General features: G+C 45.1%; 1 protein-coding gene across 1 annotated transcript in view; it reads left to right on the top strand.

Moving 5' to 3' along the window:
- ANO2 (anoctamin 2) overlaps positions 1-22556 on the top strand; it is a 334924-nt gene that overhangs the window by 94720 nt on the left and 217648 nt on the right. Inside the window, exons 5-9 of the mRNA XM_084764895.1 lie at positions 2423-2574; positions 5330-5384; positions 7881-7932; positions 18621-18676; positions 19869-19910. Of these exons, the coding sequence (XP_084621021.1) occupies positions 2423-2574; positions 5330-5384; positions 7881-7932; positions 18621-18676; positions 19869-19910 (357 nt within the window). The remainder of the gene's footprint in view (positions 1-2422; positions 2575-5329; positions 5385-7880; positions 7933-18620; positions 18677-19868; positions 19911-22556) is intronic.

Here is a 22556-nt window from a genome sequence, read left to right as displayed (position 1 = left end):
AGGACCCACTGTGACTGTTTCCTCCCTCTGTTGCCTGATGTCCGCTGTCTGGAAAGCCAGTATATCTTGGGTATTTAGGTTTTCTCAGGACTGGTCTCTGTTACTCTTTCATGGTGGGAAATGGGAGAGTCTCTGAGAGTGTGAGTGTGGATTGCATGTGTGCATGTGTGTGTGTTTATGGATGTTATATATATGTACATACATACACATACATACATTTGCACATGCACATATACACACATGTATGTATATATATGAAGATTGGATGAAACATACTGTAAACTATTCCTAGAGAGTTCCTCATGAGAAAAAGGTAAGACTGGGCCAAAAGTAAAAAGAAACCTTTACTACTTAGCTAATATTTTCTTGTGATTTTGTTTTCTTTTTTTAAATAGCGGAACTGTGTTAAAATTTTAACTGAAAATAAATATAAACTGCTCAGAAGAAACAAAATGGTTCTAGGTCACTTTTTACCTCCTCCAGCCTATCATTCTTATGGCAAAATGAGCAAGGAGGCTACTGTTCTGCTGAAGCCAGCTGAAGCGCACCTCACACACGCCAGCTGAAAAGTGTTGCCATCTTTCTTGGAGCCTTAGAGCCCATCTGCGCATCTCTGGCTGCCTTTATCTTAGACCAACTCATGAGGATTCTTAGCAACCTGAGACCATCCTGGCAGAGAAGATGACAGACTTTTAAGTTAGAACATCTGGGTACTGGCTCTTGTTCTGCTCATCTGTGGCAGCATGGAACATTGACCCAATTTTAATAGCTTAGCAGTAGTCAAAATTTAGCAGGCAAGAGTGGCTTTGTGGTCAGTCACTTGAGCAGAGGTGGGGTCAGGATCATTTGAGTCCTCTTGGTAGCAGCTGGGGTCTCCTGGTGGCTTGAGGTTCAAGGGGCTTTGATTCCATATCTTCTGTTTGCTTGGAAGTTCGAAGGGAGTCTGGCTAAGTGCTTTTCCTTCTCTGAGGATTATCAGTACATTTTAGGACATGAAAGGATTAGGCTGGAAGCTGCTGACCTTGTAGGATGGGCTGACCAGTGTCCCTTCTGTCACATTTTTTTTTCTGATAAGTGGCTACAAAGCCCAGCCAGGCTTGGGGAAAGAGTAAGAATGAATGTTGTATCTTGACAGGAGAATTACCTGGGTAGAACTTGTATCCTTAATTAATACAGCTTTTCTGAATCATGGCATCTTTGTTTTCAATTACAGCACTGACAAACACAGAGGTCTAATGGATGGAATTGGCACTGGGGAGATGGCTTAGATGTTAAGAGCACTAGTTGCTCTTTCAGAGGACCTGGGTTCAAACCCTAGTACCACACTCATGACCTTCAGTTGCAGGAGATCTGATGCCTTCTTCTGGCCTCAGTGGGTACTAGGTACCCACATGGTGCCCAGACGTACATGCAGGCAAAACACCCATAAAATAAAAACTAATAAATATTAAGATAAAAATAAAAGCTGTAATGTAGGCACATGTGGCACCTGTAGCATAAAAAAAAAAAAGCAACAACCCTTTGACTATAAAGTAGAACTGTTAATGATCAACATGATAATATGTGTATACCTGACTCAGGACAGATATCATTGAATGTTTAATATTTGGGGGCGGGGCTGGGAAGATAGCTCAGTTAGTAAAGTGCCTGCCATGCAAGCACAATGACCTGAGTTCGAGCCCCAGCGTCCATATAAAGAGCTTGATGTGGTGACGTGGACTTGAGATCTCAGCACAGAAGAGGCAGAGGAGGAGCATCTTAGATCCCCAGGCTCCTTGGCCACCATCCTGGAATAACAGCAATCACCTTTTTAAAAAATTTTTTTTTATTAATTTATTCTTGTTACATCTCAATGGTTATCCCATCCCTTGTATCCTCCCATTCTTCCCTCCCTCCCATTTTCCCCTTATTCCCCTCCCCTATGACTGTTCCTGAGGGGGATTTCCTCCCCCTGTATATGCTCATAGGGTATCAAGTCTCTTCTTGGTAACCTGCTATCCTTCCTCTGAGTGCCACCAGGTCTCCCCCTCCAATCACCTTTTGGATCAGTAACTTAACATCTAGTTGGGTTGTGTGGGAATCAGAGCCAATTGGTGTCAAGCACCTGGTATTTTCTATCCTATAATTCTATATGCATCTATCCAGTGGCAGTATGGTGATTGTCTCATGGTAGGTCTGTGCTTTCTGTAAAATGATGGGATGGTCAGGAAGTTAGACTCTGCATGGTTCTTTGCATTGGCCACCTTCACTGTACATGTGCTGAGAGAGGCATTTGAAAAGCAATGGCAGAGAGAAAAAAAAAAGCCCTGCTTCCTATTCCTCCCATCCTTGCCTTTGCTCAGAGTATGTATCCCCAGGGGACCTATGCCCCTTGCTCTTCCTCAAGGGTCTCAGGTGGCATGCTGTGCTTTATCTTTTATAGATGTACGAGATCAAAGCAGGAGGCAGCATCGCGAAGAAGTTCAGTGCCATTCTGCAGACGCTCAGCTCACCCCTGCAGCCCAGAGTTCCTGAACACAGCAACAACAGGATGAAAAACCTCTCCTATCCATTCTCCAGGGAAAAAATGTACCTGTGAGTACGGGAGCCACTAGGGCAGGCACATGAGAAGGGGATAAGGAAGGCCTTCCAGTGTCATTCTGTGCTTGAGCCTTGAGGCTTGGGGAATGAGGACCCTGGAGCCTGGGATCCAAGTGGAGGAGGTATGTCCCCATGGGAAAGAGTTCCTGTGGCCCTGACTGCCCCTCCCACATGAAGTGATTCCAAACAGCCCTGAACATCCATGCAGAAACACCTTTCTATTTCTCGTAGAGGCTGTGTAGGGAGCCAGGGGAGGAGGACACTGCTTGCTTCCTCCCGGGGAAGTTCCTCTGCCAAGCTTATCTGATTAGTTTTTGGTAATACTCAATAAAGTAGAGAGAAGGTGGAGGAAAGTTCTGGAGTTGTACATACCCATTGCCTATTTAGGGTCTCCTTGAGTCTATGGAAATGCTGTCCCAACCCAGGAAGAGTAAATAAAAATCTCTTTATGACTATGGCCCTTTGGGAAATGTACAGAAACTTACAGAAGGATTGGCCATGGTAGGAAAGTGGGAAATGAAAGATGCAGTATAAGCCGTGCAGTGGGAGCTTGGGTGAGAACCTGTGGCTATGGCAGGTGATGAGGATTGAGTGAGTAAGGCAAAGAAGGGGCATAGAGGCCCAAGAAGACAGAAAGCTCCTCTGATTTTAGCAGCAGTGTTTCTGTGTTCCTTAGAGAATGCTTCCCACTATCTCGCCATGATTGATAGCAATTCTAGAAATAGGCATTTGCTGTTTCCCAGCAAGTCCCCACCCCCTTTGTGACCTTATAACTATCCTTCTGCTCTGAAGACCAAACTTCAGGGCCCACCCAGGCTCACACAGATGTAAGTGACACAGAAAGAACCAGCATGGCACTCCTTCTTCATACATGAGTATAATATAGTTTGGTCATATATACTTCTCTTTCACCTATTTTTATCTTATTCCCATTCCTACTGAACCCTTTCTTCTTCCCGGCAAGTTTCTTTCATGCTTCTGTATCTTTTCTTTTCTTTTGTGACCCATTGAGCTTAATGCAATTATGGGCCAGGGGTTATACAACAGCATGGGCAACTAACCAGCAGTTACACCACTGAAGAAAATGACTCTCCCCTTTCCAGTAGCTATTAACTGCTAATGGCTGCTCAGGAAGGGCGAGGCTTCCAAAGCTCCTCCCCTATTTATTATGGGATGCCAAGGGGCCCAATGGCATGCAGGTAACTACAGCGGCTGTAATATCATGAGTGCAGTGAATGACTATGTAATGGTCATAAGATTATTTATCCTACCCCTCTTCTAGTTCTTAAATTGTTTCCTCTTCTTCCTCCTCCTCCTATTCATCTTCATCTTTGTCTTCTTCATCTCAGGTCTTTGAGCCTCAGAGTGGGTGATATAGATGTATGGGGGCGCATTCAAGAGCCTCCTATTTTCAACATCTTTTACCACTTATGAGTTTCCACTACTTCCACTTACCACTTACTGCATAAAGAAGCTTCTCTGACCAAAACTGAATGCCCTTAATCTTGTATATAAACAAAGATTCATAAGGCAGTTTGTCGATATGTCCACCTAGCAAAGAAAGACTAGTAGGTTACCGCTGGCCACTATGACCTTTGCAACAGTGAGGGTTTTTTTGTCTAGATTTACAATACCAGGCAAATCTAATGAGAAAGTGAATGGTTATCTCTGTGACAGTCATGCCACTGTCTCACATCTTGCTTGGCAGATCAGTGTATCACTCAGGGTCCACAGCTGGTGAACCTGGTGCTCTTTTTGTCTATGGCTTCCTTCACGTTTTTTTAGCCAAGGCTTTCAACCATGTGAATGCTGGCCTTTGGTCATCTATCTCCCACATATTTCCCTTTGTTTCACATCTGCTATCCTTTAGGGTCAGTTCATAGCCAGTTTCTTTTCTAGAAAATTCTTTCTTCCCAATTGGAAGTCTGAGCTCTGTCTTTGACCTTGCATAACCAGCCACAGTCTACCCAGGGTCATGCTTTACTTGGCATCAGTCACTGTGACGTGTGTGACTGGTGACTCCCAGAAGAGTAAGGAGCAGAACAAGCAATCTGTGCCCTCGGTGAGGACCCTGGCATAGGGAGCACTCTATAGGTGCTGTGGAACTTTATGCTGTTGTTTTGAGACCTGCTCTTGCTGTGCAACCCAGGCTGCCCTAGAACTCTACAGATCACTGTCTTTCAAGTGCCTTTTTGTTTGTTTGTCTGTTCAGTGTATGAACACTCTCAAGTCTTTCATAATTGAGTTTGCTATCTGCCAGTGGAATGTCAGTGAGAACACAAAATAAAAATTTGAGAGACAAATAGTTATAATCCCAGCATTCTTCCACAACCCCATTCTCACCGTCTTTGTCCAGGCATGGGTATATTTTCCATCTGCTTTAATTTTGAATATATCATGGCATAATACTTTCTATCACAAATTTCTATTTACAAACTTCTTATGATTACAATTTTTCAATGCCTTCATAACAATCGTTCATGTCAATTTTGAAGTCGAATTACTTTGTACTGGATCTTTTTATTGACATTTTTCTTCTGGTCATTTATTTTCATTATGAACAATCTCTGCAGTGAGTTTTCAGAATTCCTGGGTTAAAGCAAGCATCCATGCTGGGTGTCTCGAGTGTGTGAAAAACGTTCATGTTTTGCCTTGTTGCTTCCTAAAAGTTTGCCCTGGGCTGTGGGGACAGTGGTGTCAGGGTAGGGTGGTGAAATGAGCTCAACATTTGCTTCCTTGGATCCTCTAGGTACAACATCCAGGAAAAAGACACCTTCTTTGACAATGCTACCCGGAGCCGCATTGTAAGTAAAGTTTGTACTGTGTTAGTAAAGGTTTTGGGGAATGGCTGGGTATGTGGTTGACAGGGCATTTCCTTTCCCTCCTTGCTGTCTCTCATCATTATTTGCTTGGAGTTGCTTAGCAACTGTAAGGCATCCAAGGGGCTTCCCTGTACCAGGAGTACAAGAAAGAGCAAATAGGTTCATTTCCTAAGGATCAAGAGGGTGCTGCTGCTTATGAACTCTCTACACAGACCTTTCTTAGAATCACAGAATCAGGGGGTGTTAGAGATGATAGAACTTGAATCCAATTAAAGTAGCCCCTTGGTTCACATCTAAAGAAATAGTCTCTAAGAAGCAATACACTAGAAAAAAAAATCATATAGATTGTTAGTGTCTGAATGTAGTCGTGGTTGCTGGGAGAGTGTGCCTTTCAATGAACTTTTTCTCCATCAACCCCCATGGCAAGGACTCATGTGAATTTATTTCACAGGAAATGCTAATTAGCCAATGTACCCAGTAATAAACAGAAGGCAGCATTCCTGACTGTACCCTGCCTGTCCTTCAGTCTATCCTTTTCCTTCTTTCTTTCTTTTTCTCCTCCCTCTTCACTCCTCTTCCCTTTCTTTTCTCTTATACCAAAGGTGTGTGTGTGTGTGTGTGTGTGTGTGTGTGTGTGTGTGTGTGTGTTAGATGTTTGACTCTAATAAAGCTCTGTGTCTGGCCTCTGTTCTTGTGGCCCCATTTCCAGACACATCACATCTTCATCTGCTAGAACTCCACCCAACACAGGAAGTGCAGCCGTGACAGTCCTTCGGAAAGAGCTTACATTTCTGGTGCTGAGCAAATAAGGGACAGAAACTTAAAAGGACCCCCCAAGGCACAGGTGATAGGAGCAAAAGGAACAGGGAACATTTCCACGACCACAGACAAACGACTTTTACTCTTACTGTCAATCAGTCAATCAATCAATCAATGAATCAATCTCTCTGGCCCCTTCATGTCATGTTTTAGGAAGGATTCAGAAGCGGGCATATGAATTCTTTTCCCTTCCTATGGAAAAGGGTGTAAACTTCCTGTTTTCTTTGATGCTATTATAAGTCAATTAATTCTCAACATGACTTGGCTCCCACACTGGAGTGCAGGGGGCCGAAGGGGGGGGGGGGAGGAAGTACAGGGTATGGAGATTAACTGGTCATTGCAAAGTGCTTGTAAAATAATACAATGCCATATAAATGCTGTTCCTAATTATTATTGCTATTGAATTACTGCTATATTAGAAGCAGAATTAAATATTCTTGAACCCCATTCTCCTGGAAACTATTTATTTTCTACTCCCTCTAGATCTGTGGCCAGAATATAGGAGTGTGAATAATGGTGATGAAACACATCCCTCTCTCATCCCTCCTTCTAGAAGCTTCCTTTTCTATGCTTTGTCTTTTTCTGGGTCTACCCCAAAGTATGAGAAGGGCAAAGAAGAGCCTTGAGTTTCATCCTGACCACCCTGGCCTTTTGACTGATGTCTAATTTGCATGTATGTGTGACTGTTTTTTGTGCCCACCATCATTTTTGGCCTAGTTATTTGTTCCTTTCTTTCAGATAGGATACCCTTGCTTGGCCTGACTGAGGCTTGGGGCTCCTCAGGAAGTCATTAGATGGCCATCATTGAGCCATCTGTATGTCAGGTTCTCTGAAAGGAGCGCCCCTCCACATGAGACAATCTCCACCGCAGGCTGAGTGGTGAAAGAGTTCTCTAGATCTTTTAGGCTTGTGAGACTTGAGCTGCAACAGAGCAGGTGATTCCCAGACTGCCCAACTCTGCCGTGGGAGAAAGCAGCTGTGATCTGGCAGGATGGGAACTCAGGAACAGTTTGGGCAAATGAAAATGCTAGGATAGGCTCTGCTCTTCTGCACCGAGCACTGCCCTCCCTGTCCATTGTCTTCCAGAAGCTCCCTAAGGTCTCTGATAAGGGGCTACTAGCAGAGGAAAGGACCTGAGCGGGCTCAGGGCCCTCTTCATCTGGCTGCATGCCGTGTGCCTTCTCAGCATTCCCTCAGACTCTCCTAGATCATTTGTGCCTCTGGTGGAGGAGGCGCCTTGTAAGGGCGCCCCACCTTTCTGGACAAACAGGCAGGCACCACAAGCAAGCATGCGCACTAGCACGCACACCGCACCACGGACAGACACAGCGGAGGGAGGCAAAGCCCTCAGGAGGACTGTGTGTTGGAGGCTACTTCTATTTTTCTTTCCTTCTGTCATTACAGCCAATTTATAGCCTTTTATTGATTGATATTTTCAGAGTGAGATGGAATGAGGGGGTGTATGTGAGGGGTTAAATTCTTTGCTTCTTCGAAATACTCAAGCTTAAATGGGTTTGACAAGCAGGCCATGAGCTCCGCACATGCTCAACGTCCCCTCCCTCCAAATGAGGCCTGTGCCTCTGTCCCAGACAGCCTGCCTCACAGGGTGGTGACGCACATGGCCCAGGCGTTCATAACCCTCTTGTCTTTCCCTTTTAGGTACATGAGATTCTGAAGCGCACAGCCTGCTCCCGAGCCAACAACACGATGGGTAAGGAGCCATCTCACGTGGTGGTCTATGAGGTGGTGAGGGGCTGAGGGCGGCCCTGTCAACACCTTCTTTGGTGGGCACCAGGGAGACTAGCAGACCCATGCCCCACAAGCAAGGCCTGCCTCGGCTTAGGCTGAGCAGCCAGCCTGGGGCCCTAGAGTAGAGGGGCCCGCTCTGCCTCACTTCCTGTCTAAGATGTTCCTGGGCTGTTGAACCCTCTCCCAGACCTCTAGCTCATGGCGGTTGAAGGTTTTTCCTCCTCTGTCCAGGTCCACCTATGTCTTTCAGCTCTCTTGCCCTAGTTTCCTTTGGTTGCTGTGATAAACACCATGACCAAAGCAACATGGGCAGGAAGAGGGAAAGGGGGGGCAGGAGGGCAAGGCAGGAACCAGGAACTGAAGCAGAGTGGGTAAAAAAACATGGCTCACTGGTTTGTTCCACATGGCTATTCCCCCTGCTTTCCTCAGACAGCCTAGGTTTGCCTGCCCAGGGTTAACAGTGGTCAGAGTTGGCCCTCCTACATCAATTAGAAGCTAAGAAAATGGCCCCCACGGATGTGCCCACAGGCCAGTCTGATGGACACAGTTCGTAAGTTGAAAGTCCCTAGTCCCAGGTGACTCTAGCTTATGGCAAGTTGACAAAACTAGCCAGCACACAATAGCTTTAAGCAACCACAGTCAATTTTCACCTTACTGTTTCTAGGAAGAAAGAGTGTGTTGGAGGTCTTAAGTGGGTCTAGCCCACAAAGAAACTTCTTCCTCCCCAAGAAAGGGTGAATGACTAATATAAGACCGTACAGCAAGGGGGTGTGAGGTTCAAGCGTACTTCTCTTTAAATCCAGCATCATCTTCACTGTAACTGGCGGAATCCATTCACCTTGTGGAATATTTTCCAAACATGAGTATTTCTGCACCATTGGAGCAAAAGCCTCAGCATTTCAGGTATACACACTCAAGGCAGGCAGTCTGATGGGAACGCAGTGTTCAGAGAGGCACGTGGTGGCAGAGGTGAAAACATGAGCTGTCATTGCTCATTCCCAGATCAAGTCACCAGTCCACTGATTCTTCTTCCATCATGCTCTTTGGAGCTTCCAGTAACCTCAATCTCTTTCTCGCTTAGCCTCTGTACTCATGGCTTTGACTAACAGACAGAGAGCCCTGGAGATGTGTAGAAACCACCATGCCCTATGCACCTAGCTTTCTGCTTTGCACATCCTACTCAGTTGACTTTATCTAATGAACTAATTAAAAAAAAATGCCAAGCCTATTAGTTCTATAGCGATCGCTGTCGAGTTTCTGACTGTGTTGACAGACAGTGACTTAACCTTTCTACAGCCCCGTTTCTTTTGTGTGGGATGGAGATCATAAACTTATCTTTCAGAGTTTTTGTAAAGATCAAACAGGCAACTGTGAGTTTGCTTTATAAACTAGAAAGTCCTTCAAAGCTAGGGCTTTGGAAAAGGATGATCTCCAGGATTATTGGAAGGTCACAGGAAGCTGGCTGCTTGAACTGATTGTTTTCTTTCTCCTTTTAAGGTCTCTCTCTCTCTCTCTCTCTCTCTCTCTCTCTCTCTCTCTCTCTCTCTCTGTGTGTGTGTCTGTCTGTCTGTCTCTCCCCCTCTCTGTCTCTCTTTCTGTGTCTGTCTGTCTGCCTGCCTGCCTGCCTGTTTGTCTGTCTGTCTCTCTCTCTTGTCTCAAAGTCAAACACCTTTAGGATTTGTTGTTGTCCAGTAATGCTCAGAATTTGCAAAGCATCTATTTTGAGTGCCTGCTATGCGTCAGATGATGCTACAGAAGCCGAAAAATGCCAAGATGAATTTGACCTATCGTTTACTGTTGAGGGGCTCCCAGTGTAGTCACTCAGCCAGATGTGTAAATAGGCAATTATGAGACAATGCGGCAGGTGCTGGAATAGTCACACACACAATGAAACAGAAGCACCAAGCAGGAAGCAATTATCCTCCAGATCTGCTTTTCAGTATCAACAGAAATTATCCAGCATTGGGTTCACGGCTGCTGGAGACAGTGGCATGCCGGGAATTATCACTGGTTACCTACGGCACAGGGAGCGTAGGAGACTCTTCCACGGCCACGTGTTGAGTTGAAGTTGTTGTCAGTGGACCTAGAATTTGGCTGCCCTTGCTCTGACCCTGTTCCGACTACTTTTGAAATGCTATGAGCCAGGGGTGGTGTCAGGGTGGGATGGAAGGACCAGTTAATTGCACAGGAGATGCTGATGACTCCCTTTGCAAAAAGGGATGGTTGAGCTCTGCTTTTCAATAGAGGGGTGCTCGGAAGGCTATCCTCAAGTGATTTGACTTCTGTCTGGCAAACAAAGCAAAGCAAAACAAAACAAAAACCTAATCATGCCTTTGGAGCTCTTTGACCAACTTATAAGTTCCCTTTGGCAGATCACAAACAACCCAACCATGTTAGGGTCAGAAACAAGGAAGAGTGTAGTAACATTGATGCTTTGAGATAGTATGGACCTGTGAGCCAGGGAATGTATTTTGACTTTCTTGCCTCTCTCTCCAGTTTTATAAGAGGAGAAGGAAAATCCCAAATGAGGTATAAGTGACATACATTTTTTTTTCAGCACACTGCTGTCTCATAAATGGAAGAGAAATAGGGAAACTAGGATTGGTTTTGGCATTGTAGGCAACCCCCTCCCCCAACCCAGACCCTTGGCTTTCAGTCTGGCCTTCCATATACTTGTGACCCATGTATAATGCTTAGTCTTTTTCTAATTGTACTTAACTTAAACATTAGAAAGTTAGAGTGGCAATGACGATAACTGCAATCCAGCAGCCCCCCTGGTCAGTCATCACTTTTTTTTTGTAGACAATACATTTTTATTGATGCTGGCTTTTGTAAAGCACCAGCCTATGTGTATAAGCCGCATGCACTGATTTATTTATATTTCTGCCTTGTTCCACAACATTTCTGAAGTGGCTTACAAGGAAAACAATAGAACAAGCCTAATATAAATAATAAATTAAAAAAATAAGAACTGGGAAAAAAACACAAATTAAAATTGAATGTGAAAACTGGGAGGAAAAAAATGGAATATAAATATCCAAACCATAAGGCTCTTGGGTTTCTGCAGTTGTATCCAGAACTTAATTCTGAGCAAAGGAAAAGGGGCCCATGCTTGGTCTTGTGGCTGTCCCTGCCTGCAGCCACATCCTTTGGGTAGAAATCTTTCCCAAACCAATCACACAAGTTTTTGCTTTCTTACTTTAAAATGTTTGTGCCATTTATTCTCCCATTTAAATACTAAGCATGGTTGGCTCTACTGGATTTCCACAATCAGGGGGATGGGGTGTGTTCAGGTGTTGTGGCCATAGACTCCAACAGGTATTTTTTAGATGGATGCATATACAAGCTTTTCTGGATGACTGTTGATAAAGGAAGTGTGTGTGTGTGTGTGTGTGTGTGTGTGTGTGTGTGTGTGTGTGTGTGTATGTGTGTGTGTGTGAGAGAGAGAGCAAGAATGTGTATGTGAGAGAAAAAGAATGTGTGTGTGTGTATGTGTGTGTGTGTGTGTGTGTGTGTGTGAATGAGAGAGAGAGAGCAAGAATGTGTGTGAGAGAAAAAGAATGTGTGTGTGTGTGTGTGTGTGTGTGTGTGTGTGTGTGTGTGTGTGTGTATGTGTGTGTGTGTGTCCATGTGGAATATCAAAGGATCCTTGGGCTCATTCACTTTCATTTCTTGAATTCTATTCTCAGTCTTATGTGCTGTTTCAGTTTCTCTGTGCCTTTTGGGAGACAGGCAAACAAGCTCCTTAAAATACTGGTAAAGAGAAATTGAAGGAAGGGTTACTGCCAGGATCCTACTGTGGCTCAGTCGCTTATCATCAGGGGGCGTAGGTTTTTATGAGCTCTGCATTAGCTGTTTATAGATAGTTTTCCTTGCTTCTGGGTGTTCTGTGGTGGGAGCTGAGCAGGTAAAAGATCTCTGAACAAATAAGGCATTTATTGGCGCCAAGATTCCTGTGTCTAGTTGGACGTTTTTCAAAGGACTTTTATGTCTTTAGCCCATTTGGTCCATTAGAAGCACCACCGCAAAAAGCCAGTCCAACCAATGTTACCTAGATAGTTGCTGACTGTCACACGGTGGGGGATTCAGAGCCAGAGTTAGAAGTAGCTTTCTCTCCTCCTCTCTAGTTATCAGGCAGTGGGAGTTATCAGGAAAGGATTCCCAGAGGACCTGGAAAACGACCCTTTCGTTCACTCAAAAGCTATCTGAGCACCTACTATGTGGCATTGAAATTCTAGAGCTAGATACTATGGCAGTGAATCAAATAGAAACAAACTCCTCTTTGTGGGGAGTTGACATTCTAGTCAAGGGAGAGGGAAAGTAAGCCAATAAACAAAATGGACGATACGTCATGTGGGGACATGCATTTAAAAAGGAAAAGCAATCCAAGAAAGGCACTAGGGATGAGTTTTTTTTTAAATATCATTTTAAAATTAATTCATTCACATTATATCTCAATTATTATCTCATCCCTTGTATCCTCCCTTTCCTCCCTCCCCCCTCCCTCTTACCCCCTACTCCCCTCCCCTATGGCTGTGACTGAGGGAGACCTCCTCCCCCTGTATATGCTCTTAGGGTATCAAGTCTCTTCTTGGTAGCCTGCTATCCTTCCTCTGAGTGCCACCAGGCCTCCCCATCAAGGGGATGTGGTCAAATATGATACACCCGAGTTCGTATAAAAGTCAGTTCCCACTCTCCACTTTCCACTCCCCACTCTCCACTCTCCACTTTCCACTCTCCACTCGGCTGTGGAGAATGTCCTGTCCATTGGTTAGATCTGCTTCGGGGTTCGAAGTTTACTGTGTGTATTTTCCTTGGCTGGTGCTATAGTTTGAGCAGAACCCCTGGGCCCAAATCTGCCCATCATAATTTTCTCCTTGTAGGTTTCTAGCACCCTCTGGATGGGGGTGTTTTACATGAGGTGCACAGAGGGGGACTTCCAGAGGAGGGGGGAGGGGAAATGACAACAGGGAGGATGCAAATTAGTGCGAGGGTAATTGGAGGATTAGCTCTTTGTTACTTCAGGATGTGTTGGCTAGGAACCTGGCATCTGAGCCACCTGCTTTCCTGGTTACAACCCCAGTCGCCAAATCTGACCCACCAGAATCTACAGGAACAAGGTCTTAGGACGTGCGTTGTCAATGATCTATCCAGGTGATTCCTAGGAACCCTAAAGTCAGCTAGTGAAAAGGAGAAGAATAAAGGCACAGAGGAACAGGCTGTGACGGGATCCTTGACTCAGTGACATTTAGGACCATGGAGAGCATTGCAAAAGGTTCCCAGAAGTACCCAAGGATAACCAAGGCTGTCTACAGAGAGCCCAATTCTTGTTATTTTCTAAACGTTATCATAGACACATACAGAAATGAAACCTACCGTGTTCTAGCTACTGCAGCCAGTTCCCTTTCAACTTTGATTCTCTCCTCTTTGGAAGGAGAGGGTTGACATTAGTATAAAACGGCAAAACGAGAGTCTTTGACCTTGAGAACGTGAGGGCTTTGTGTCCACAGAGGCCAGAAGAGGTCATCAGATCTCCTCAGGCTGGAGTTACAGGCCCGTATAAGTCACGTGATGTGGGTGCTAAAACTGAACTTGGGTCCTTTGTAAGAGCAGTGAGAGCTCATAGCCATCAAGCCTTCTCTCCAGCCCCTGCCCATTAACTTCCTAGGTTTCTCCCATAAGCCCCTGGGGAGGGAGCATCTCAGCTTCTCCTTAGCATCCACCCCTGCAAGCTTGAGAGCATGACTAATGCACACACTCTCCAAAGATGAACACTGTTTACAGGTTAGGTTCCGTCTGGTGGGAGAAGCATCTGAACGATTGCACACTTGTTTGAGCCCCGCCATGCCTCCTTAATCACTGTCACATTTCCCAAGGTCAACTGCCAGGGTCCTGGATGTATACTCCATCAAGCGACAACTTTAAAGTGTGCCTATCCGCGGAGAGAAACCCTAGCCTTCTTGACCATACCACAGGACAAACACCTTTCTTGCTCCTTCATATGGAAGTTATTACTGCCTTTCCATGGATAGAAAATTATAGATTAATAGAGGTACATTTTCATGGACATTCTGGTGTCAGAACATCGAAACAAATGTATGCTTTGGGCATCTCCCCTCCCGCTCAAGAGACGATGTCTTAATTATTTTGACCGGAGCCAGACCATGGTGTGTGTTGTAAACATCTGGTTTATCATTCATCCAGCTGAACTGGTTTCTATTTTGTTAGAAGAAAAGGCTTGGGATTAAAGACATTTAAGTAATTAAGCACACGTCAAGACAATTTGGTGATGGGTAAATATAGTCTCTGTTAAATGTGCCGTCTGGGGGCTCTGGTTTAGATTTATGTCCGGCTGGAGCACAGGGATGAAAGCAGAATGCTAGGCCGAGCAGGCCCTGTTGTGGAAGGAATCAAAACCAAATGGGCTTTCAGGAGGACGGCACCATCTCTCTAAGTACCTGTCCCAAAGGATGAAAGTTTCCTTTGAGTTTGGCCTGCAGGGAGCAGAGCTGTGCTCCCTGCCACCCAGCAGCACTCATAGCTTTAATGAGCCTCTCTCTGGGAGGCAGACAAGAAAGTCCTGCACTTTGTTCTTGCCTCATGTCTACAGAGCCAAAGGCAAGGCGCAGGGTTTGGGTGCGCATGTCCTGTTACTCGCGGCAGTCTGCTCTGATTGTGGTCTTTAGCTCCGACGCTTCTGGACGCAAAAGGGCAAGTGATGCTGGGTCAGTCTCCCAGGACCAGTGTGGTCCATGCTGGGCAAGGAGGACTAGGAGCCTTTTCCTATGGGAGTTAGAGTTCTAAGCAACAGGTGTGCAGTCTCTGGTTGTGTGAGGGACAGATAGGGTGGATGGCATTAGGGATCAGCTTCTGTGAGACCCCAGAGTCTATGCTTTGTTTGGGTTGAGGATTTGTTTTTTTAGGGGGTCTGGAAAGAAATGAGGGAAAATATCCTTAGAGCTTTCTGCTTCTCCATGGCCTTCATTTTGGGAGTAAGAAATCAAAAGATTAGCATTATGTGCTCATTCTCTCTCTCTCTCTCTCTCTCTCTCTCTCTCCCACCCCCTCCTCTGTCACCACTGTGCCTAATACGGTGAGGGAAGAGTATATATGTGATCCTGAAGAAGAAAGCGTTGCCACTGTGGCCACATGAATGGTACATGATGGAACCAATTAGCCCATTTTTTTTTTTGAAAAGGAAGGGGAAAAAAATCAAAAATTTCAAAGCAGGGATTCTTTTTCTTTTTGAAAAACGTTTGATTATTTTCTTTTCCTTTCAAACTGATTTCCATGCTTGTTTTGGGTGGAGTCTGGGTTTCTGAAGTCTGGGGGGTGAAAGAAGAGGCTGATGCAGCCCCACTTTGGTAGGGTTGCTGTGGCTGGATGGTAACTTTTCCGCTCTCCTCCCTCCTTCCTTCTTTTATGAGTCCCTGTTGGCCCCTCCGGCCCCCCCCATCCCCCCCTCCCCACTGATTGGGATCGCCCATGTGCTACCACCTAGGTGTCCTGTGGGAGGTGCATAGCTACGGATGACAGAGAAACATTCAATTACATCACTTGAGAGCCTTGGGTATCTAAGTCAGGAGAACTCGGATTTCATAACCCTGAGTCTTTGCTCCAAGGCAAAAGACCATTTTGTCTGGACTTCCTGTCTTAGGGAGGCCGACTAATCAACTGGAGTCTAGAGTTTCCTCATCAGGATAGCTTGCTAGCTAGCCAAACAAGCAGTGAGGAGGATGTGTGTGTGTGTGTGTGTGTGTGTGTGTGTGTGTGTGTGTGTGTGTGTGTGTGTTGGTGGGGGATGGGGCTCTTGATCAGCCAGAAGAGATACTTAGGAAGTGCAGCCAAGGGCTGATGGTTCTCAATTGTCACCCCTTCGAATGTTGGGACAATGAACTAAGTGCTTCGAGAGACGCAGCAGAAATAGACAGTCCTCTCTGGTCCATGTACTTTTCAGGCTTTGCAGGACATGGAATAATAGGCAGCCTATTTCCTGGAAGGGAAATGAGCTGCCTGTTATAGGTGGAACTGTGTGGAGGTTTGCCTGAGATGGGAATGGGTGTACAGCTTAGAGCCCAATGAACTGAGGTCTTTTGCAGACATTGCAGTCAGGCTCAGACTGTCAGTCAGTCTGAGGCCTCCAAACACTTGGCTACCCTGCTAAAAGACACTGAGACAGAGAGCAGGGGAGCCAAGGAAGGTGAAACACCTGTTTGTCTCTATATAAATGCTGGGACTGCCTGTGGGGGTCTAGAGAGCTGCCATGGCAACTGTGGGGTTTGAGTGAGGTAATTCTTGGGGTGTGGTCATGCTGGGGGCCCTACCAGCCTGTGGTGCTTCAGCCTCTAACCATGTTGACAGCACTTCCGTAGCTTTGAAATACCCCCTCACCCCGCTGCCCCCAACTCAGCTCTCTTCCCTTTGATTGCTGTGGTTAGGGCTCTTGAACTGATTAATGACACTCTGACTGAAACTGTAGTCTTCTGAGTAAAATAAATCTGTAGCTTGTCCACCCTTGGCTCCCCTCCCCCACCCCCACTCCTCCTCTCAGTCCCTCTCCACCCTTCAAAGTTATTTCTCATGTATTATGCTAATCCCAAAGAGGAAACTTAAAATTGGGAGGAGGACCACTAGCTCTTGAAGGCACATCCACGCACTCTCGGGTTTCAAATCTCTGGAGGTGGTCATGTCCGCTGAGCATTGACGGGGCCTGGGGAAATGGTATAGGTGTTATGGTAGAACTGTGGGGAACCTTGGCAAGGTTTGAGAATTGGGGACTAATAGAGAAGAGAGGACTGTCGAAATGTGCGAGTGTGGCTGGACACACGAGAAGTAGCACATGATGAATTTTAATGTGCTGATGTCTAGATCTGTGTCCCAGCCTCATTCTGGATCCAGAGCCAATGGCAAAACAGACCGTTTAGCATCAGGATGTCTTATTAGTGTCCACAGTCTCTCTGCAAAGGATGGCTCAGAGATCAAAGTATATGCAAGGCCACAGGAAATTACTGGGTACTGGAAACTTCCTCCCGTTTCTTCCTCTCTAAATGTAGATCCTGGAATGCACAGTCCTAGCACTCTGAGTTGGGGAGACACAATTTCTCTTACTTGGAAGCTGGTGGCTCAGGATAGCCCATCCTGACACTGAGCATACAGAATGCTGGTGACCCAGGATAGCCCATCCTGACACGGAGCATACAATATGCTGGTGGCCCATGATAGCCCATTTTGGTGAAGAACATACAGAGTGCTATGTAGCTTCCTAATAAAACCAGAAACGAAAGAAGAAATAACTGTGTCCTTATGTGAGCAGAAGCTCCCTGTTGTCAGTACTGGAACTAGAAACAGCATCTGTCCTCTCAGCATTGACTCAGTTGACTTTGTTATAGGCTGGTGGCATAAAGTACTGTTAGGATTAAACAATGAATCCCTGTGCTGCTTTCATTTTTTTTTCTAATCTCAGGGCATCTTTGTCCTTTAAAAATTGTTGGCATTTACTATGATACTATGTCTCTTAGTAATGTCAGGACAGGTACCCATAAAGCCTCGACAACGTGGCTGCCTAAAGATAAGCAGAACAAGGATAACAGCAATGGAGGGAAGCGAATGGGGCAAAGTCCATAGGGCCCGACCCGGCACACAGAACAACAGGCAACGAAGGAATGCCGGGGCATGAGACATAGTCTTCACCAGGGTAGAGCACACCAGCTGGTTATCCAATACCAAATGCTCAGCCCTGAAAATGGGTACATATGAGTAACATTATACAGACTGAGCAGGTTGTATTTAGGAATATGTATGTATTTCCATGCACATATATGCATGTAACAATAATTAATGAGGAGGCCATAAATTTGAAAGAGCAAGAAGGGGCACATTGAAAGGTTTGTAGACAAGAAAGGGGGAATGGTATAATTATAATCTGGAAGATAAAAATAATATAAAAACTTATTGAGGCAGTCAAGATGGTTTTTAGTGACCAGGTTTTGTTGTAATAGTGTTGAAACTCAGGAAAATGTAGAGCACAAGAAGATAGAAGCATATATTCTATCAGCCAAGGGAATGACATCATTATATGCCACAAAATCCCTTCATGCCCCTGCGAGAGGATAGAAGTAATGGATAAAAATGCAGGTAGCATTGCAAGCTGCTCTCAACCTCAGCACCCATGAGCATCCCACAGCATGGGGGCTATGGAAGAGTCAGAGGTCTCCTAAGGTTCCCCACACCTTATTTTGAGAACTGCTGTGCTGGTGTCTCAGACCTCAGGGCCACCATGACAAAGTACTCCTGGGAAGAGATGGGAAGGTAAGACAGGACACACTGACAGCGACTTTAGTTTATCACGGTCAAAGTCATCCATCAGCACACATCTCTGCTGATGTGGGACGCAGAGGGTCCCAAATGATGCCTGTGGCTATGCAGTGTGGAAGGTTTGCTGGGCTAGAGTCATCAGATTGTGAGGACAGGAGGAACATGAAGGTTCACACAGCATATTTAATGTGAAAACGTCACTGGTATTTGGGAGGTGGACAAGATTTCCCTTAGAGTGGAGGGATATAGATGTGCCCGGAGGCACATGAGGGGTTAATATGTGTCAAAATCCAGGTTGAGAGGGCTCTCTGTCAGTGACTGTTGTCTTCTTTGCAGGCATTAACTCTCTGATAGCGAACAATATCTACGAGGCTGCCTACCCTCTGCATGACGTAAGTGCCTTGCTTTTCCTTTTCTCCCTCCACTCCCTCCCTCACTCCTTTCTTCCCTCCCTCCCCACTTTCCCTTTCTGATGCAGGGTCTCACTCTGTGACCCAGGCTTGCCTCAAATTCCATAGCCTCTTCTCAGCCTCTGGGAGCTGGGATTGTAGGCCTGTGCCACGGTTGCTCATAAGATCTATTTGATCAGTGTGTTTGCTCTAATTGTCTGAAAGCTGGAGCCATGGGCCTTGGGGTGGGCGAACATTTGGCAAAATGAGGCAGGGATGAACCCTGAGATTAAAACACCTTTGCCAACCCTGGAACTTCTCATTGCTGAAGGTAATGCTTGGTCCGTTTTTTGTTTTTTGTTTTGTTTTTTTGCCAAAAGTTTCAAACTGTCTTTTCTGGTCTTTTTCACAGATGGCAAGGGGGCATGCATTGGCTTTCATCTGAACTTTCCTTGACATCTCATTTTTTTTTTGGCAAAAGTGTGAAAATACAGATGTAGTATATGGTCATTAAAAGTATGCATGACTAGGTTGTTAATGGAGGCAGGTGGGTAGGCATGAAAGAAACCTCAAGGTTTACTAGAGGGTAATGCTCAACTTGGAAGCACTCCTTGTCTGGGAGCAATGTTCTTCCTAATATGCAGTGTAATAATTTCAGGGCAACTTGTGAAGGACTTAAGCAGCCCTTTAACTAAACACTTGTTGGCTTTACCATCATCCAACATCCGTCACTCCATGCAGCCACACGAGTCTGACCAACAGGAATCCCTCAGATGGGAGCCTTCCAAGTTCTGACATCTTTGCCGTAGAGCACATAAAGACAAGTTCTGCCGGTTGTGGACACAGGATGTTATGACATGGTGCGAATTTCACTTCATGTGTTAGACCATTTACAGGCAGGGACCCTGCCATTGTATAGGCTGAGTGCAGTAACATGGGCTCCCCTGTGAAGCTCAGGAGGGGGGCATTTTGTGAGAAAAGCCGTCCTAATTACACAGGACAGGGTGATGACTAAGAAGTCAAATATTGGCTCCTGACCATGCCATGTTTCTGACTTTCTTTAAATAGAAATGAAAGAAAGGGATGACATTAGAAAATTAAAGAAAAAAAAAAAAAGAAAGAAAATCCTTTCTCTTTTGGCATCTGTTTTTGATGATTCTGTTGGCTTTATCTGGTATCTATTTTTTTCCTACAGGGTGAATATGACAGTCCAGGAGATGACATGAATGACAGAAAGGTAAGCCCCTTTTGTGCTGCATTGAGGACCTTGGGTGTGTAAAAACATGTCTGGGTGTGGAACTGGCTACAAGTGTCATAGATGCTCCATTTAAATATCTAATTTTAATAATTTTCCAGTCACAAAAACTTCATCCCGCCCTTCAAAGAAGAGAGCACCAACTGAGTGACACTAGCAGTCCCCCTCCCTTAGTGTATGGGTGTAAACAGCAAGACAGAGACTGAACACACTACCCAAGGTTACACTGCCCCACAGGAAGGCACCTAGAATCCCTTTGCCACAGCAGTACTGGGATGGCTGAGTGGTTAAGGTGTTGGCCTGAAGATCCAATGGGTGGATGCTCATGTAGGTTTGAACCCCACTGCCAGTATGGGTGTTTGTGCTTCCTGTAGAATCCCTTCCCCGATGAAGTGTCCTTGACAAAAATGTATGATTATCCATGGGTGTCCATTATGGATTCTTTGGGTCATCTTTGTGACTTTTTTTCCCCTGTCCTATAGGTAGGCAAGTGGAATAAAGTCACTCCCAAACCTCAAAGGAGAATGCTGAGGGAAAAGGAAACTTCACCTGGGTGCTAGGAACTAGAGGGTGCAGTTGGGGGAAGGGCCATGCTTCCTTTAGAGGGACTCTTCCAGTGGTGGCCACAGCTCTTGATCATATAATACCTCTGTGAAGGCATTATTATACCAAGCCTTCTGTGAAGATCTGCCTGTTTTATTGGCTGGCACTCTGGGACCATGGGGTCACCCAAGTATACAAAATAAAGGGTGTCTTTAGCCTCTTTGGTAAGGGTCTGTTTATGAGCCTCTCATGCCATTGTCTTGCCCAGCCCCTGTACAACTCTAGTGTACAAAGTTAGGTGGGAGGGGGAAGGAGGGATGAGGAATAGAAGCTCAAGAGATCCCCCCTCCAATCCTGTTGTCTGGAAAACCACTCATGCCCCAAGTTGCCTTTTGAGAGGCTTCTTTTTATCCTGCCTATTAGTCCCTGTTATGAAGTGTTAAGTATTAAAAACATAAAAGGTCTTTTCCAGAAATACTGCGGTGATTGCTTACACATGTCTCCGCTCTGCCTGCCTGGGGAATCTGCTATAGTATTGCAGTGTCTCAAACTCATCTGTTTCCTATCTGATGCTAATAGCCTCGGTGTTTAATTTCCTGAAAAGTCCAGCATCACATTTAAAGGAAAAGGAGGAAGTGTTTCTCCCTAGATCTTCACTTCTCTCAGTCAACCATTTTTTTTTTCTGTCCTCCTACATTCTGATTTCATGTCTCTCCCCTTTAAATGGCCGTTACGACCCATTGCCTGCTGGGTGGCGAGAACCTCAGCCCATCTAGGGGTATTCCAGAGCCCAGGGATACGTGGCTAAGTCACGGGAACCCTATGCTGTTGAAACTGGTAGAGAGAAGCAAATTGCAGTCTGTGCAAAAATATCTGTGTAGTTGTTTCTGGAGTAATATAGTTTTGCTACCTCAATATAATTATAATAAATCTATTAGCCTGTACTCAGGTTAATATAAGGATGATAGCGTATCCTCCAGACATGCCAGGGCAGAGCTGTATCTGGTTAGATAATCTCCAGAGCTGATGGCATGATGCTGCACTCAGGTGAGCAAGTGTCTCTGAAGACAAGAGGTCCCCTATATATATATGGCTTTCACTTAGGTTTGCTGGACAGTCCTTGTACCCTTATCTTTCTCTGCCTGGGCCATGGGTAGAAGAGAATTTTGCCATCCTGTGGGATAGTAGAAATTAGAGGGAGAAAAAGCTTTTATTTTTTCCTGTTCACCCAACATGGGAAACTGACAGTCACTTAGGACAGGAGACTGTTTAAATGTCTGTAGATGATTGTGGGGTCATGACTAAGATTGTGAGGACCAGATCACTACAGAAGCACAGGTTCTATCAAGAGGGCTTTTTAGTGCGTGGATGTGGCTGATGTGCAGGGCACCTACAGTATATCCTAGAGCAAGGCCCAAAACCTTACCCTCAACCCCCTTTGCTTTAGAAGTTTTTACATTAACTGAGGTATGTAAGTACATAAAATAGGTATATGAGCCAACATTAATTCATAGTAAATCATAAATTTATTTTTAACCAGTTCTTTGGTATACATATAGTTTTATATTACTGTGATTCAGTGGAAACCAAGAGGCTCATATTTTGATCACCTCACTAACATAATTGCAAACCTTCCTAATGAGATTACTTTTGTCATTTTCAGAAATAATGTGAGAAAACAATTATGCTTTCAAGTACCTTAATTCTTGGTGTTCGCAATTTAGAAAACTATTTGTCTATGTAGAGTAAGTGAAGTGTCAGGAGCTAAGATTTTCCTCAGACAAAGGTGGCTGGAGACTGAGGCACATGGAGCTTAGCTCATGAGGAAAACTGACTGCTTACTAAAGAGAAAAGCACATCTGTATGCTAACAACAGGAATGCTTTCGTTAATTTTTGCATAAAAAGTTAAGTGATGAATAATGATACAGATGACATAGACCATCCTCACCATTTTTCAGGGTTGATTGATATACTGATTTTATAATTGCCAGAGCTGAGAATACCATTTTGCATAAATATATAGTACAGATTGGCAGAAGTCTGTTTAGGACTGTCTCCAACATGGTTGGAAATGTCCTAATCCC

Source organism: Acomys minous, assembly GCF_964271855.1.
Source record: "Acomys minous genome assembly, chromosome: 17".
NCBI classification, from domain to species: domain Eukaryota; kingdom Metazoa; phylum Chordata; class Mammalia; order Rodentia; family Muridae; genus Acomys; species Acomys minous.
This window is presented reverse-complemented; position numbering and strand designations above follow the sequence as displayed.